General features: G+C 36.6%; 2 protein-coding genes and 1 pseudogene across 2 annotated transcripts in view; 2 read left to right on the plus strand and 1 right to left on the minus strand.

Annotated features, from left to right (window-relative positions):
* LOC104743771 lies at nt 157-3005 on the plus strand (annotated as a pseudogene).
* Nucleotides 3037-7581, minus strand: LOC104741983 (probable LRR receptor-like serine/threonine-protein kinase At1g34110). The gene is made up of 2 exons (XM_010462935.2): nt 4126-7581; nt 3037-3598 (listed from the first exon to the last, which is right to left on the minus strand). The coding sequence occupies exons 1-2, from the start codon at nt 6971-6973 to the stop codon at nt 3222-3224; spliced, it is 3225 nt and encodes a 1074-aa protein (XP_010461237.1). The 5' UTR covers nt 6974-7581; the 3' UTR covers nt 3037-3221.
* Nucleotides 9850-18546, plus strand: part of LOC104741985 (dolichyl-diphosphooligosaccharide--protein glycosyltransferase subunit STT3B-like) — a 23035-nt gene continuing 14338 nt past the window's right edge. Inside the window, exons 1-2 of the mRNA XM_019236195.1 lie at nt 9850-9854; nt 10535-10539. The gene's annotated coding sequence lies outside the window, so the exon portion shown is untranslated. The remainder of the gene's footprint in view (nt 9855-10534; nt 10540-18546) is intronic.

An 18546-nucleotide genomic window follows, 5' to 3' on the forward strand; every position in this document is an offset into this window, starting at 1 on the left:
TGTAATTATCGTAATTACATTTTTATCCTTCGAATTTAGGGTTTGAGTTAAGACGTGCACCTAAAATTTCGGCTGGAATACGACACAGTGACATAGACAAGTGAATTCGAATTCATCCAAGATTGCCCTTTTCTTTTTATCTCTTTATACTTCCCAATGTTTCGGATAGCAGAGAGCTTTTGTCGTAGCTTCTTACAATTTCGGAGGAGACAGAGAACAGAAATCTTTGGTTTGATCCCAATTTCATCACCAGATAGTCTAAAGAAAGTACTTCAAACACTGTCTATAAAATGGGGAGACGTAGTGGAAGATCTCGAGAGTCGTCAAGTGAAACCCATGAAAGGTGCAATGACCAACGATGTTTACATGGTGAGTTGGCCTGTTAAGGGTAACGATTGTATCTATAGGAAGCTTCTTGTTCGTGTTTATGGCGAAGGAGTTGGTGATCTGTTGTTCAACAGGAAAGATGAGATTCATACGTTCGAGGTTTCTCTCGTTACGGTCACGGTCCTAAGCTTCTTGGCCGGTTTGCTGGCGGTAGAATCGAGGAGTTTATTAATGCCCGGGTATGTATATGTTTCTTGTGCAATATTAATTCACCAAACCCTTTTGATTAGATGCATTATGTTGTGACTCTCAAGAGATGATAGTGTTTGGTCTGAATTTGACTGTATGAGAAGGATAGAACATAACGAGTAACGACCTCTGATTTGTATTAGATTAATGTTGAAACCGGGAAATACCAACATTGGTATACTCGGTTTAGTTGTGTACCGATTGAGTAACAAGGAACATTGAACTTTCTTTTGTTGTGGACTTCATCATCATGACTTGGGTCTTGTCTTTCACCAATAAGGATCTTTAATTGTGGTTTGTTTCATCAGACGTTATCGGCAGCTGATCTACGTGAGACCGCAGTATCTGCTCGGGTCGCGGCTAAGCTAAGAGAATTTAATTGTATAAACATCCCTGGTGATAGAAATGTGGTCATTTGGGATAGGATGAGGTGAGTAATCATCTTTCTCTGTTATTGTGACAGCATGAAGTTGTTTCATCTAATAAAAGAATCTTAAAAACATGTGACCAGGAATTGGCTTAGACAAGTCAAGAGTATGTGTCATCTGAAGATTCAGCAGAGTTTTGTCTAGACAACATTGAAGCTGAGATAAACTTGCTGGAATATGAGCTGCACAAGGAGTGTAAGCAACAGGAGGTTGGGTTTTGTCACAATGATTTACAGTATGGTAACGTAATGATTGATGAGGACACCAATGCCATTACTATCATTGTAAGTTTCTCATTACCCTTAAGGTCAAAAATACCATCACATGTAGACCAATATGAGATTTCTCTAACAGGACTACGAGTACGCTAGTTATAACCCAGTTGCATACGACATTGCAAATCACTTCTGCGAAATGGCTGCAAATTACCATTCTGAGACTCCCCATATCTTAGATTACACTCTATACCCAGGTACTCACTCTATGTCTTAGATTACAGTTTAAACAAGTCGGAAAGTGAAAATTACATTTGTATTTGACTGATTGGTTTGGGAATTGCAGGAGAAGAGGAACGAAGACGATTCATCCATAACTATCTCAGCTCTTCAGGTCAGTTTCTCAAAGAAACATAGTTCCTTCTTCTGATCATAACAAAGTCTCATGGACTAATTAATACGCCTTCTTCTTTTGTCAGGCAAAGAACCAAAGGAAGAAGACATAAAACAGCTCTTGGATGATGCTGAGAAGTACACATTGGCAAGCCATCTCTTCCTATGTTGCACTGAAACGGGTACGGGAACTAGAAACGGGTACGGAATCGGGGACGGAAAACGGCAAAGTAAAAATTTATAGATACGGGTACGGTATGGGTACTTCAATAAACACATAAGAAAAGATACCCATACCTTTAGTAAGAGCTGATTAGTAAAGCTAATGGGATAAGGAGAGAGGGGGAAAAGAGTCTAGAAAGTAGAAAACACACAAAAAAATAAAATNTCTGAGACTCCCCATATCTTAGATTACACTCTATACCCAGGTACTCACTCTATGTCTTAGATTACAGTTTAAACAAGTCGGAAAGTGAAAATTACATTTGTATTTGACTGATTGGTTTGGGAATTGCAGGAGAAGAGGAACGAAGACGATTCATCCATAACTATCTCAGCTCTTCAGGTCAGTTTCTCAAAGAAACATAGTTCCTTCTTCTGATCATAACAAAGTCTCATGGACTAATTAATACGCCTTCTTCTTTTGTCAGGCAAAGAACCAAAGGAAGAAGACATAAAACAGCTCTTGGATGATGCTGAGAAGTACACATTGGCAAGCCATCTCTTCCTATGTTGCACTGAAACGGGTACGGGAACTAGAAACGGGTACGGAATCGGGGACGGAAAACGGCAAAGTAAAAATTTATAGATACGGGTACGGTATGGGTACTTCAATAAACACATAAGAAAAGATACCCATACCTTTAGTAAGAGCTGATTAGTAAAGCTAATGGGATAAGGAGAGAGGGGGAAAAGAGTCTAGAAAGTAGAAAACACACAAAAAAATAAAATTATGCTTATGATAAGAGTGCTTTGAATGAAATGAAATGGATGCAAATATCAAAAATTTGATGTTATCTTCCCCTAAAGCATCTAAGACGTCCCCATAGAGTCCCCATAGAGTTCCCGTTCCCAACATGTCCCCGTACCGGGGACGGCTACCAAATAGACGTACTCGTGCATCATAGATCTCTTCTGGGGCTTATGGGGAATCATCTCTGTAAGACTCTTCTTCTTTTCAATCCAAAAGAAATAATGTAACAGAGCAATCTAAAAAAGTGTTCTGAAAAATGTGTAGGGGTATGTGAACAAGATCGACTTCGATTACACAGAGTACTCAAGACAGAGATTCAAACAGTACTGGCTTCAAAAACCCAAGCTCTTATCTTCCTTCTCCTCTTAAACTGTATGTTTCAAGCACCAAATGATGTAACGCAAAAAGTTGTAACCAAATCTAATCAATTCTAAAAACCAATCCAAAAACCTGAAACGTTCCCAAATTGTAAATTGAATGCTCTCAAATTCCAACAAAATTATCCATACAACAGGACATTAAACTAACACTGATACTTCTAAATATGTACAAGAAATCTCAAAACCTTACCAACAAATTCTCAACCAAATTTGACCTAAATCAAGAAACAAGAACAAGAAACACAATCACCATTGGTTATGAAGAAGAAGGCTTTATTAGAGGCTGAGATGTTTTCCCCCATTCTTCAGGACTACACTTAACCTCCATTAACAACGTTACAACTTCCTTCATCGTTGGTCTCTCCACAGGCGACGGGTTCACACAGAACATCGCGATCCCTAGTGTCTGAAGCATCTCTTGAACTATCTGATCCGGTAAGCCCTGGAGCTTCACGTCAAGTACAGATAAAGCTGGCTCGAAGCTTCCCATCTTCTTCTTCACCCATTCTACTATGTGAAGTCCGTCGCCGATTTGAGGCGCCACGGCGCTCCGGCCACTTAGAATCTTTAATAAAACGACGCCGTAGCTGTACACGTCACTCTTCTCTGTTATGTTCATCGTGTATCCATATTCTGCGAAAATTACACAAAAACCTCTTACTTATAATTAACTTTATCAACAAACCCCAATATTTTGTTACAGTGCAAATAAAAACCATGATTTTAAACAAATTCATTTACAAATCCCCCAATTTTGTGATAATGCAAATGAAAATCCAAATCCCCAAACATTTTGTAATAATGCAAATGAAACAAAATGGTATTCACTCAAAAAACACAAAATATTTTGTAATAATGCAAATGAAAACCTTGATTTTAACTTTTTATTAAAAATCACCTAATGATTTAATTTTGTAATAGTGCAAATGAAAACCTGATTGTTAACAAAATATTCATAATAAAACACCCCAATATTTTGTTTGAATGAAAATGAAACCCTGATTTTACCAATTCTTAAAAAAAAACACCTAATTTGCCAACCAAAAAATCATTTGTAGTATGCAAATGAAACCCTGTACTTTAACAGATTTATTTAAAAACCCAAACCTTTTGTAATAGTGCAAAAAACCCACTCCTTTGAAAAAAGAGAAGAAACTTGCCTGGTGCGATGTAGCCATAAGAACCAGCGACACGAGACATGGCATTATGATAATTCGGCGAGTTCATCATAAGCTTCGCGAGTCCAAAATCCGCAAGAATCGCTTCGTACTTGGAATCCAAAAGTATATTATTACACTTGACATCTCTATGAAGAATCGCCGGAACACAATCATGGTGAAGATAAGCCAAACCCTGAGCAGATCCAATCGCGATCTTGTACCGTGTTTCCCAATCCAAGTTTCGATTCCCTTGCAACAGCTGCTGAAGATTCCCATTTGGGAAGTAATTGTAAAGCAGCAGCTTCACCGACTTGTTCGAACAGTAACCTAGAAGCTTCACTATGTTCCTGTGTCTGATGTTACCAAGAATCTGAATCTCAGCTGCGAACGAATCGCCTCCTTCGTCGTTGTCTTTAGTTTTCCATAGCTTTTTCACCGCTACGGTCTCTCCGTTGGGCATCTCGGCTTTGTAAACGACTCCTGAGCATCCTTTGCCGATTACGTTTTCGTCTGTTAAGCAGTTCACAATGTTGTTGACGCTTATACCGAGTTTTTGGAATGGTATGAATGTCCAAGGGTATGAGAAGTCTTCTGCTGTTGATTGTAATGAAGACGAGTTCTGAGATGTTTTTTGGGTTTTGTAGCGGTGGTTGTTTCGTAAGACGAGTAGCCAAGCTGCGAGGATTGCGATTGTGATTGAAGCGAGGATTACAGCGATTAAAGCTACGATCTTTGGTGATCTTACTCCGTTGCTTTGTCCGTTGTGTGATGAGCAAGTGACGCCGTCGAGTGAGTGGCAGAGGTTTGTGTTTTGGAGATATGATGTTGTGGAGATTGTTTTGAAGAACGGTGTGGATGGGATTGGACCTGAGAAGTTGTTGCAGGAGATGTTGAGTGAAGCTAGGCTTGTGAGTGAACCGAGGACTTTGATGTCACCGTGTAAGGAGTTGCGTGAGAGGTCGAGTGATTGTAGCTGCGTGAGGCCTGAGAAGGTTTTTGGGATGTCTCCAGTGAAGGCGTTGTAGCTCAAGTCGAGATTTATGGTCAAGCTTGTTACTTGGCCGAGTTCTTGTGGGATTTCACCTGATAAGCTGTTGTAGCTAAGATCAAGAAGTGTAAGCTTCTGTAGATTCTTGATTGATTTTGGGATTTGACCGGTGAGGAGATTGTTGTTGAGGATCAGCTTGTTTAAGTAACTTAAGTTGCCAAAACTCAGCGGTATGTTTCCGGTGAAGCTGTTTCTGCTTAAATCAAGCTGCTCTAGATTCACAAGGTTCCCTAGCTGAGCAGGAATATCTCCAGTGATGTAGTTGTTGTGCACATCTAATAGCTCAAGGACAGTGATGTTAGAGATCTCGTAAGGAAGTCCACCAGAGAAATGGTTCATGTAGAGATCAAGAAACACCAGGTTCTGTAACTCGCCTATCTCTTTAGGTATCTGACCTGAAAGTTGGTTCTCTCCCACTCTTAGCCTAACAAGCGACTGACATTTTGATACACTCTTTGGTAATCCACCGGATAAGGAGTTTCCTAGAAGCAGAAGCTTGCTGAGCCTCTTTAAGCTGAAAAGCTCTTCTGGGATTCTTCCTGTTAGCTTGTTCCTAGAGAGGTCCAGGGCCACTAGGTCTGTGCAATTGCCAAAAGAAGACGGAATTGTTCCTGAAATCGAGTTCTCCCACAAGAAAAAGCTCTGCAGAGACTTAAGGCTTCCGATTTGGGAGGGGATGGAGCCTGATAACTTGTTCTTATCCAGCTGTAGAGCAATGAGGCTGGAACAGTTGCTTAGTTCCCAAGGAATCTGACCGGTAAACATATTATCAGACAACTGAAGCTGCTCCAACCAAACAAGCTTACCCAAATCTCCAGGAATCTCACCGGTTAGATCGTTGGCCGAAACATCAAACACCACAAGGGAAGAACAGTTGGAAATCTCGGGTGGGATGACCCCAGATAAAGAATTCCCCCATAGGAGCAAGCTAGTGATCTTCTGGAGCTTACCCAGTTCTTTTGGGATGGATCCAGTGAGCTTGTTCATGTGCAAATACAAGTTCCTAAGCTCTGAGCACAAACCCAGTTGAGGAGGAATGGTACCAGAGACCTCAGTGTCATACAGAGCCAAAGTTTGCAAATTTACCAAGTTCCCAAATGTGGAAGGGATTGAACCTGACAAACCACTGGCTGCAAACCCCAAAGTTGTCAAATTTTTCAGAAACCCTAGCTGAGCAGGGATAGGGCCTCCGAGATTAGGGTTACCACCAAGTCTGAACTGCTGAAGAGAGACCAAAGAGCCAAAACTTGAAGGAATCGAACCATTCAACAGATTGTCCTGAAGACAAAGAACTTGCAAGGCAAATAGATTTGAAATCTGTGAAGGGATTGAGCCAGAGAGCTTGTTGGCATTCAAGATAAGGAACTGGAGAGAAGCGAGGCGGCCAAGCTCTGATGGGATTGAACCAGAGAGAGAGTTTGAAGAAAGGTCAAGAAGCCTGAGGTGGGTGAGTTTTCCAAACGAAGGAGGGATTGGACCAGAGATGTTGGTGGAGGAGAGGTTTAGGAACTGAAGAGAGGAGAGAGAAGAGAGGTCTGGGATTGAAGACAGGTTAAGGAAAGTGTCGGGGATAGAGACAGAGATCACTCTGTTGTCTGCAGAACATGTAATGCCATACCATGAACATGGTGTCTGGTCTCGTGGGTCCCATGAAGAGAACAAGGATGGCGATGGCCTCTTGAGAGAGAGAAGAGCTTGGCCATCTGATGAAAGAGAAAGAGTGGGTTGGACCATGGAGGCCCATGAACAAAAGAAGAACAAAAACAAGAAGGAAAAATGAGGTTGTTGTTCTCTCTCCATGGAATCTCTCTGGGGAATAAAACGAAGTTGATAGGTTTACGAAAGCGTTGTTGAAATGATTGGTGGTGGTGTAAATGGAGAAGATGAAGAAGAAAGCAAAGTTGTCTTATCTTTTTTATTTGTTGAACCTTGAGGAGACAAGAAGCATGTGTAAGAGCTATGTGATTGCTTAAGGTTTACACTAAACCATTGCAGAACAAGAACAGCAGGAGTATTAACTGTAGTAGATAACAAACCATGTGGAGCTAAGAGTGAGGTTTTCACACTCTCTCTCCCATTGAGAAGAAACTCTCTAGCTGGGGAGAAGAAAAAAAAGGTTGAAACTGCTTTAACCCAGCGACGGTGGTGGTGACTACTGTAGCCGGAGCTGAGAGGTTGAAGAAGGTGACCTTGGACTTTGAGTTTTTTGCTTTCTCTCTCTCTCTTTCTTCTCGTTTGGTGTTGTTGCCTTGCCTTCTTGGGAAGACTAATAATAAAAAGATTGAATTACTCTGATTATTTTATATTGTTATAAAGTTTTTTTTAGATTATTATACTGCAGTGATTTGGGCGCCACCGGATTTTCTTCCGTTTTTTCGTGGATGTGTGTGCTATATAAATTACTACTAATAATAAGTGTATTCTTTTTTGTGAAAATGTTCAAACATTTTAACATTTTTTACAATAAGCAAAACTCTATCTCCCTGATAATTTTTTTCTTTCAATACCCAATGTATTTAAACTAAGTCTACCTTCCAAATATCAAGGTTAGTTTTATGCTTAGCTTTTTATAAAGTTATTCACGGACAAATAATTTTATGTAAATTTAAGTTAATTTGTAGTAATCCATTTTTTATTTTTGTCAAAATATCAGTTTCAAGAAAGCGTTAATAGGATTGTAAAACCATTTTTTTTATGTGAAAACTACTACATTTTTTTGTAGTTTATTTTTTTGGCCGTGAAGGATAATTGCTCAGCCGATCCGAATTGGTCGAGTCTAGTATCATCAACGTTTGATAGAGACCGTTATTGACAACAATATACCAAGTTTAGGGCATCTCTAACTCATACTCTATTTTAGAGTCAAAATTCTATTATAGAGCAACATTTGCTCAAAGCCTACTCTATATTTTATTTTAAAATAGAAAAAATTATGAGATTGCTCTATATTTAGAGTAACTCTATTCTCAATTCTATTTTTTTACACTACCTCTATTCTAAAGTCAAGTATAGAGTAACACATTGGAGAAAAACTATGCTCTACTTAACGGAATGAGAGAATTCACAACGGTGTCTAGTCACTCGACGGATCACCACATTCGCTTGATAAGACTACTAATGTACAATAAAGAAAGAAAAAGAAAAGGAGTTTTACTTTGCCCAAATTTAAGTTCGATTAAGTTTATAACGGAATGAGAGAATTCACAACGGTCTAGTCACTCGACGAATCACCACATTCGCTTGATAAGACATTAAGTTTAGTCATGTTCGATTTCTTAACGTCTATTTATAAGATTTTTCAATAAAAGAAAAAAACAGGTGCATGTGAATATTGAATAGTGAAATACACATTTCCATTATTGCTCAATTCTGGTTTTAACTTTTTATGTTTAAACTTAATGTCTCTTTATAAGATTGATCGATTTTTCATGTAATCTCGCGGTATGTCTTGATTTGTAATCTATCAATCTCCCAAAAGAAAAAAAATTGAAGAGATGATCTCTCAGTTTTTTGTTAAAGGATCTTCAGTTGTGACGTATAAGCAACAAAGTTATTATATGTTTTGCTTATACGTATAATGTTATCCACACATATTTTAGAGGTTTAGGGTATGATAAAATCAAACCACGAAGTAATGTAGCTAACAAAGTAACAATACATGTTATTGCTCTTGTCTTCTTCTCCCATCTTCTTCTCCTTTTGTCGGCCAGTCCCAACCGTTGGATCTTTCTGCTTGCTATCTTATTTGCTCTGTACATTAGATGATGAACCCATACTATACGACAACTAAGTTTATCAGAACTGATGATCCACTAATAGGTTGCACTACTATATATAGTTTGTTGTTCTAATGAAAGAGCAAAACTGATCTATACTTATATTGGGTGATGATTTCTACATAATTTTTACTAATTGGATTGTTGGATTTGGATCAATGGACGGATCTGATCACCAAAAAATAGTATTTGCAAAGGTATCACATTATGGTAATTGCCATCGTACCCAACATAGTCTTCTATAGTTACGATCTGATCACCAAAACTGATCTATATACATTGTCATTATATTGGGTGATGATATCTAGTTATTTAGCACGAGGAAATGATAATAAAAGATCAGAATTATCTTGATAATGAATAAATTAGGAGTAGTAATAGGGAACACACAAGTGATTAGAGGCAGCATGGCCTAGGAGACGGCGAAAGTTAAAAAAGAAAACAAAAAAAAACAACTTAAAAAAGTGATTTTGGAGGGAAACCCCTTTTGTTCTTGTCGTGTTTCTTTGATTAATCAGATTGGGTGTTTACTTTTATTTTATAAATATCCTAAAATAAGTGTAATTTGATTAAAGAAACTATCGTAAACATAAAAAGAAATTACACTTCATTAAAACGATACGTAAAATTCAAAATTACATTACCAAGACAGAGGAGGTGGGTGCGTTTTGGGAGGTGAGCGCTGAGCAGCATCAAAAGATTGTTTATAGAAAAAACACACACATGAAGGAGAGAGCTACTATGAATGTATTAAAAATAATACTATATTTTTACTTTTTAGACTTTGACCTCTTTTTACTACCCATATTAAGCTGATAAGATATGCTTTAGCTTTGCTTAGTATATATTTCAGTAATGGTGAAACTACTACAATACTAATAGTATGTAAATAAATCAAATCCCTAGTTAACTCATGTCTCACAAACTTTGGTATATGTACTATATAGCAAATAAATCAACCAAAAGAGATCATATTAATAGCTAGGGTAACTAATGATTTAATTTAAGTGTGGCTAATTTGTCTGCATGGCACGCTGCAAAAGCAAAATGCTTAATTAATGGCTGTTCTCCAGCTAACGTATTTGTAAAATACTAACATTTTTTTTTTCAACCATTGGGCCACAACTGGCCGGCCCATTAACCAAATTCTTATAAAGCGGGATCCGATCCCTGATGTGATGGTGCCTTCTACAAATAGACTTACCTTCTGTCACTGCACTAAGGTCACTTCACATAAAATACTAACATTTTTGGAGACTTTTCTTTCTTTTCCTATGTTGGGGACCTGTTTTATTATTATTATAGTAAAAGTGTAAAATTTCTATAAATTAATAAAGTTGGGACTATAAAATTTTATTAATTTATATAGATTTTAATTTATCGATACGATAATTCATGAAGAGATTTTTTTCATTTTTATAGTTTTGAATATTTTTTATTTAAAAGAAAAAAAATTTGTTATAATTCACATCTTTATAAAATTTTCTTAATTAATAAGTTCAGCTATCCTAATATGATAGATGTAAATAGTTTACTATACTATCTAGGTGAAATGATTAATAATTAGAAGTTCAGAGTTTTGAAGAAATTGTTATTACTATCTTTTATAATGAAGAAATTGTTATTACTATCTTTTATAGATAAGACGTTCCACAACTTTTGGATGAAATTTGAGAAAACAACACAAAAGGTTATTGATGCAACAATAAAGATTATAGATGAGCTCCAACAAGAATACAAATTCAAGAATAGATAAATAACAAAAGAGTCATATTTTACTAAATTTCTTATACATATATATTTAGTTTATATTATTATTAATTTATGATATTTATAGGACAATATTTTACATAGAATTTCAAAAAAAAATTATTTTATCGAATTATATTATTTTTACAAAGACCCAATTCGAAATCGGAAAATTTTATTAATTTATAGCAAATATTAATTTATAGAAGTTCTACTATATCTCTTCTACAATAATTTTTATTTATTTATTAAAAATATGGAAGTATTGATCTAATTTTGAAGTGGAACTGTGGAAGTCAACCTTCAAAATTACACTATTACGTAGACTATATATATAACCAGATTATACATTTCAAGCAACATGATTATTATTATTATTTTTTAAAACCAACCAATAAATTGAAAAAGAAATTCCTCCGTTTCTCCAAACAACATAATTATCTTATTTTTATGTTTACTAGGTGATGGCTGACAAAAAGAAAAATTACTAGATAGCAATATATTATTAACACTATATATATATTCATATATTGTAAAATAAAAAACCTTTACACCTTTAATTTAAGATGTAATTTCTCTGTTTCACATTATTTATCGTTCTAGATAATATCATATATGTTAAGAAAATAATTTATAGATAAAACTGAAAATTTTGTTTTATAAATTAAAGACGGAAAAAGTAGGTCTAGAAGGTTTGGGTTTGTGAACTTCGAGAAGTGTAAGATTTTTTTGAAGATGATGAATGGAACAATAGTTGATGAGAAAACGTTGTTAGATATCCTTAGTCTTATATACAATACAAATTTATAAAACAAAATTTCAGTTATATCTATAATTTTTTAGTTTATTAGTTTATTAATTTCAGTTATAGATAAAACTTAAATTTTGTTTTATAAATTTGTATCGTAAATACAAAATGATAACTAAAAAACGAGAGTATATATATATATTTTTTACATTCATTCAAAAACAAAGGTAAAATTTCACAAGCATGATGAACATCATATTTAAAACACAAAATATATTGCTGTGTAAGTAATTTGTATTAGACGATTATATGACATACCAAACTCGTAAGATGGAACAAGCTTTGTACATGATTCTTAAACAAAATAACAAATGAAAAAATAATAGAACATAAGAAACAAAACAAAAAATTATGGTTCTCAATCATACGAAATATATATCTTTGTTTTCTTTCTTAATGCTTTCACCAACATCCAAATTCGACCAAACGAAATAAAAAATAAAAAAGTATTATATATGTAAAATTGTAAAAACAACTTCAGATCATTTCTGTGACTGTTCCCAATAGTTTAGGAACTGCTTATCTAACTCGTTAATTTGTTTCCTAATACGTTAAATTTTTTTAATTCATTTATTCTATTTTCTAGATTGATTAGGATAAAAAGAATTAAAAAAAAAGTAATATCACACTATTTAAACATTTTGTTTTTTTTAGGATTTGATACGCCCAAAATTCGAGGATCACTCAGCCGTACTAAAAAGGATAAAAACTCGCCAAGGTGCAAGGTGCAACAAGGGAGATTTGATGGATTGAGGGGATGCACAGCAGTTGCGGAAGCCTGCTGATATTCCCAAATCCAATCACTGCTAGATATGACACACTAGTCCAGCAAAACGAGGTTGTTGCTTCTATATTACACACCAAAAAACAAAAAAATGTTCTAGACAAAGAACAAAGAGATAAACTCATAAAATGAAAAGGAAAATTGATTGATGATTCTCAAATGAGATTACATGAGATTACATGAGTTTATATAATGATAAGAAACTTGGTAACAAAGCCAAATATTAATTATTCTTGAAACTAAAACACAATAAAGATATATAGTTTAATGAAGATTCAACTATTGAACTTTGTCTTCCCAAGGTGAGTTGAACTCAATTTTCGTCACTCCTCTTTGACCACAAAACAAAGTGATTATTTTAGGCTTTCTTAGACTTGAATTAGGCTCAAAGTGGGCTGGACTTGATAGGTATCATCCCCAATAGTTCTTCTCATGCTCTCTTTGGCCATAAGCTCTTGAATAATCCCATTTAGTGCATTTCTTAGCCTCTTAGCTTTTGCTCTAGTCATTGGTCCTTCAGGTACAAGCAATGGTTCCTCCGCTACAAGCTCTTTGGGTTCAAGCTCAGAAACAAGTTCCTCAGGTTCAAGCTCAGCTACAAGCTTCTCCTCCTTAGCTCCATTCATGATCACATCATCCCCCTCCTCTTGAAAAGGATTTGTCCTCAAATCTGGATCATCTGCCACAAATGGAACTAAATCAGAAACATTAAAGCTTGAACTCACATTGTACTTACCTTGAAGATCAAGTTGGTAGGCATTGTCATTGATCTTTCTTTTGATCTCCAATTTGAATCCTAAATCTTTCTTGATGAAATCCTTCACAAAGCGCCTATACAATCCAGCTAGTCCATGAAAGCTCCTTACTTCTCCAACGAACTTAGGACTTTGCCAGAATCTTATAGCTTTATCTTTCTCCTCCTCAACCTTAATGTCATCTGCACTAACAACAAAACCTAGAAAGACAAAGTTATCTGTACAAAAAGTGAATTTCTTAAGATTGGCAAATAACTTTTCCTCTCTAAGAATTGTTCGAACCGCTTTTAGATGCTTATCATGTTCATCCAAAATCTTGTTATAGACTAAGATATCATCAAGGTAAACTACAACAAAGACTCCAATGAATGTTCTCAAAACATGGTTCATTAACCTCATAAAAGTGATGGGTGCATTTGTTAGCCTAAAAGGCAAAACCAACCATTCATACAACACATGCTTAGTTTTGAAAGCAGTTCTCCATTCATCACCCTCTTTCATGCGAATTTGGTGATAACCACTTTTGAGATCTATCTTAGAAAAGACACAAGAACCATGCAGTTCGTCAAGCATATCATAAGGCCTGGGAATAGGATGATGATACTTTACCGTAATGTTGTTGTTGATGGCTCTACAATCAACACACATGCGCCAAGAGCCATCCTTCTTAGGCACAAGGAGAACAGGTACAACACATGGGCTTAGGCTCTCCCTGATGTAACCTTTTTCAAGAAGCTCTCCAATCTGCTTTTGAATTTCCTTGGTTTCCAACGGATTGGTTCGATAAGCTGGCCGGTTTGGAAGTGACGCACCTGGGATGAAGTCAATTTGATGTTTTATACCTCTTATTGGCGGCAAACCGTTGGGGTTCTCTTCTGGAAAGATATCTGAGAATTCCTGCAAAACGTCTATCAAATCACTCGGGAGCTCCGGTGCAAGGTCAGAAAATCCCATTAGTGTTTCTTTATACACAAGCAAAAGCAATGGCTGTTGAGAGTACAAAGATTTCCTTACTTGACTCTCCTTGACAAAGAAGTTGAAGTTCTTAGGAGATACCTCAGGCTTTGCTGGTTTAATTTCTTTGTCCCGGCTTTTCTTCAACTGGACCTGGTCTTGATGGACCTCCAACAGAGTTAAAGGAACCAGAGTGATCTTCTTTCCTTTATGCTCAAAGGTATGCCGGTTGGTGTAGCCATCATGTATCGCCCTCATGTCAAACTGCCAAGGTCGTCCTAGAAGGATATGACTTGCATCCATGGGAAGGACATTGCATAGGATCTCGTCTTCATATCGGCCGATGGTAAGAGGAACCGTGACTTGCTCCCTAACTTACTGTTCACCTGTTTCATTCAACCATTCCAGTTTAAAGGGCCGCGGATGAGGTATGGTCTCAAGTCCAAGCTTCCTAACAACAGTATCACTAGCAACGTTAGTACAACTTCCACCGTCAATGATCAAAGAACAAACTTTATCTTGAACTAAACATCTAGTGTGAAAGAGATTCTCCCTTTGTTCTCGGTCATTAGACTTAGGCTGAACGCTCAAGGATCTCCTAGTAACCAGAAGTGTCCCTTTAGTTGGATATTCAAGTTGTTCTTCCTCTTCGTCAAAGATTGGACCGAGATCTTCCTCTTTTTCTTTATCATCCTCGGACTCCACATCACCGTTGTCTAGGAGGATCATTACCTTTTGATTCAGATATTTGTTTGCATAATGTCCAAGTCCTTGACATTTGAAACACCGAATATCTCTTGCCCGATTGTTGGTTTCGACTGCCTTTCCTTTATCAAGACGAGCTGAAACATTAGTCTTAAAAACTGAATTTGATGGGGTTGGAGACTTACCTTTATCTTGATAACTTGGTTTTGGAGCAAAGGAAAGTTTAGAGAAACCATTCCTCTTGGTTTGTTGTTCGATTAGAATCGCCTTGTGCAACATTCCCTCCAAGCTTTCATATTCTTGAAGCTCCATTCTGTCCTGAATGTCCCGATTGAGGCCTGCAAGGAATCTGGCCATGGTAGCTTCTAAGGTTTCATTTACGTCCGCCTTGATCATTAAGCTTTCCATTTCCTGGAAATAGTCCTCCACAGATTTAGTTCCTTGAAGCAAACGTCTGAGTTTTTGGTGGAGATCTCTGTGGTAATGAGCCGGCACAAACCGTTTCCTCATCAAGGTAGTGAGCTCATCCCATGAAGCTATTGGTCTTCCACCTGTCCTTCTCCTGTGAGACAAAACTTGATCATACCAGTTAATAACATAGCCTATAAACTCAGTTGCTGCTAACCTAACCTTCTTGAGTTCAGAAAAATTTTGACAATCGAACATTAACTCCATTTTCCTTTCCCATTCTAAGTAAACATCCGGATCGTTCTTACCTTCAAAGGTTGGAATTTTAAGTTTTAAACCACCTAAATTGTCATTTCTTGTACCAAAAGGATTAACATCACCTTGATCACGGTTTCTATGACTTCGTCTAGGTCGGTTGATGGATCGATCATCTTCTTCATGGAACTCCTCTTCTTCAATTTCCTCCTCGGGCCGGTGAGTCCTCCTTGAACGTTCTCTCCTGGCTACGGGTCTAGAACGGGTTTGTTGGCTATTCTGAATCTCGTCGAGCCTCTGGTGTAGTTCTTGTAGACCTGTATTCATAATATTAGTAATAGTGTCATTCAATGCCCTCATTTGCAAGTTAGATAGCCCGGCGACAGAATTTCCTGGCCGATCTCTTTCTCCATCACTTTCCATGGTTTCCTGAAAACTTAACACCAAAAGTTAGCAGATAAAAAAATCCTCACACACAAAAGTGTTTCTCTCAATTTTGGTAGGTCACTCAAGAGCTTTCTCCCTAAGTTCTAAGAGAACAAATCCAAGCAACCCAATGGAATTCCAAAGCAACAAGGGAAGAAGGAAGATAGAAAGACAAGAGAATTTTGTGAAATCTGTTTTAACCACACCAAGGCTGGATTTCTTCTCAGCCAGCATGATTTCTCTTCCACCACCTAGCCAAAAGCAGATCTTTTTTTTTCTTTTTTTTTGTATCAGATTTTTTTTTTCTTCTTTTTTTCTCTTTTTTTTTTCTCTTTTTTCTCTTTTTTTTTCTTTTGAAATAGATTTGGCCTAGGTAAGGAGATGACCCAGATTTAAGATAGAAAGAAGAAGAAGAAGAATTTAGAAATGAAAGATGAGAAGATGAACAGACAAATACCGGTTGAGTGGCTCTGATACCACTTGATACGCCCAAATTTGAGGATCACTCAGCCGGACTAAAAAGGATAGAAACTCGCCAAGGTGCAAGGTGCAACAAGGGATATTTGATGGATTGAGGGGTCGCACAACCGTTGCGGAAGGCTGCTGATATTCCCAACTCCAATCACTGCTAGATATGAAACACTAGTCCAGCAAAAAGGAGGCTGTTGCTTGGATATTACACACCAAGAAACAAATAAATGTTCTAGACAAANTGATGGATCGATCATCTTCTTCATGGAACTCCTCTTCTTCAATTTCCTCCTCGGGCCGGTGAGTCCTCCTTGAACGTTCTCTCCTGGCTACGGGTCTAGAACGGGTTTGTTGGCTATTCTGAATCTCGTCGAGCCTCTGGTGTAGTTCTTGTAGACCTGTATTCATAATATTAGTAATAGTGTCATTCAATGCCCTCATTTGCAAGTTAGATAGCCCGGCGACAGAATTTCCTGGCCGATCTCTTTCTCCATCACTTTCCATGGTTTCCTGAAAACTTAACACCAAAAGTTAGCAGATAAAAAAATCCTCACACACAAAAGTGTTTCTCTCAATTTTGGTAGGTCACTCAAGAGCTTTCTCCCTAAGTTCTAAGAGAACAAATCCAAGCAACCCAATGGAATTCCAAAGCAACAAGGGAAGAAGGAAGATAGAAAGACAAGAGAATTTTGTGAAATCTGTTTTAACCACACCAAGGCTGGATTTCTTCTCAGCCAGCATGATTTCTCTTCCACCACCTAGCCAAAAGCAGATCTTTTTTTTTCTTTTTTTTTGTATCAGATTTTTTTTTTCTTCTTTTTTTCTCTTTTTTTTTTCTCTTTTTTCTCTTTTTTTTTCTTTTGAAATAGATTTGGCCTAGGTAAGGAGATGACCCAGATTTAAGATAGAAAGAAGAAGAAGAAGAATTTAGAAATGAAAGATGAGAAGATGAACAGACAAATACCGGTTGAGTGGCTCTGATACCACTTGATACGCCCAAATTTGAGGATCACTCAGCCGGACTAAAAAGGATAGAAACTCGCCAAGGTGCAAGGTGCAACAAGGGATATTTGATGGATTGAGGGGTCGCACAACCGTTGCGGAAGGCTGCTGATATTCCCAACTCCAATCACTGCTAGATATGAAACACTAGTCCAGCAAAAAGGAGGCTGTTGCTTGGATATTACACACCAAGAAACAAATAAATGTTCTAGACAAAGAACAAAGAGATAAACTCATAAAATGAAAAGGAAAATTGATTGATGATTCTCAAATGAGATTACATGAGTTTATATAGTGATAAGAAACTTGGTAACAAAGCCAAATATTAATTATTCTTGAAACTAAAACAAAATAAAGATAGATAGTTTAATAAAGATTCAACTCTTGAACTTTGTCTTCCCAAGGTGAGTTGAACTCAATTTTCGTCACTCCTCTTTGACCACAAAACAAAGTGATTATTTTGGGCTTTCTTGGACTTGAATTAGACTCAAAGTGGGTTGGACTTGATAGGTATCATCCCCAATAGTTATTCCCATGCTCTCTTTGGCCATAAGCTCATTTAGTGCATTTCTTAGCCTCTTAGCTTTTGCTCTAGTCATTGGTCCTTCAGGTACAAGCAATGGTTCCTCCGCTACAAGCTCCTCGGGTTCAAGCTCAGAAACAAGTTCCTCAGATTCAAGCTCAGCTACAAGCTTCTCCTCCTTAGCTCCATCCATGATCACATCAGAATTTAAACATTTTGTTTTTGCTAAACCACTGTTTAATTTTTTTTTTTTTTTTTTACTATTTATATATTTTGATTCGCTAATTGCTAAAAGATTGTTTTTTTTAATTATTTGAATCCATGGAAAGTGAATAAAATTGTTTGACTACCAGTGAATTTTTTTAACAAGTATTATGTATGTCTTCCTAAACAAAAGAAAAAAACATACATCTAATAATAATATAAGATAACAAACAATTGGCGATATCAAATTTTACATGTCAAAAAATGAAACACTCAATCATAAGAATAACCGTATTATAGCATGAAAATTTTAGCGATTTAAAATATTCAAAACTTTGAAATACTCTTTACGAAGAAGCTTTACTACTAATGAGAATTATATCGAGCTCAATACTCACTAGCTAGTATTTTGAAACTAAAACAAATTTTAAACTCTGATTAATCAATTTATCCAACAATGTATCTATTTGCTCAAACTGGAATATTTTCACACTGAACATTCGAATATGATTTGGAGGTATTGAAGCAATCCCAATTTTTTTTTTTTTTTTTT

Source organism: Camelina sativa, chromosome 14 (genome assembly GCF_000633955.1).
Source record: "Camelina sativa cultivar DH55 chromosome 14, Cs, whole genome shotgun sequence".
In the NCBI taxonomy this organism is placed as follows: domain Eukaryota; kingdom Viridiplantae; phylum Streptophyta; class Magnoliopsida; order Brassicales; family Brassicaceae; genus Camelina; species Camelina sativa.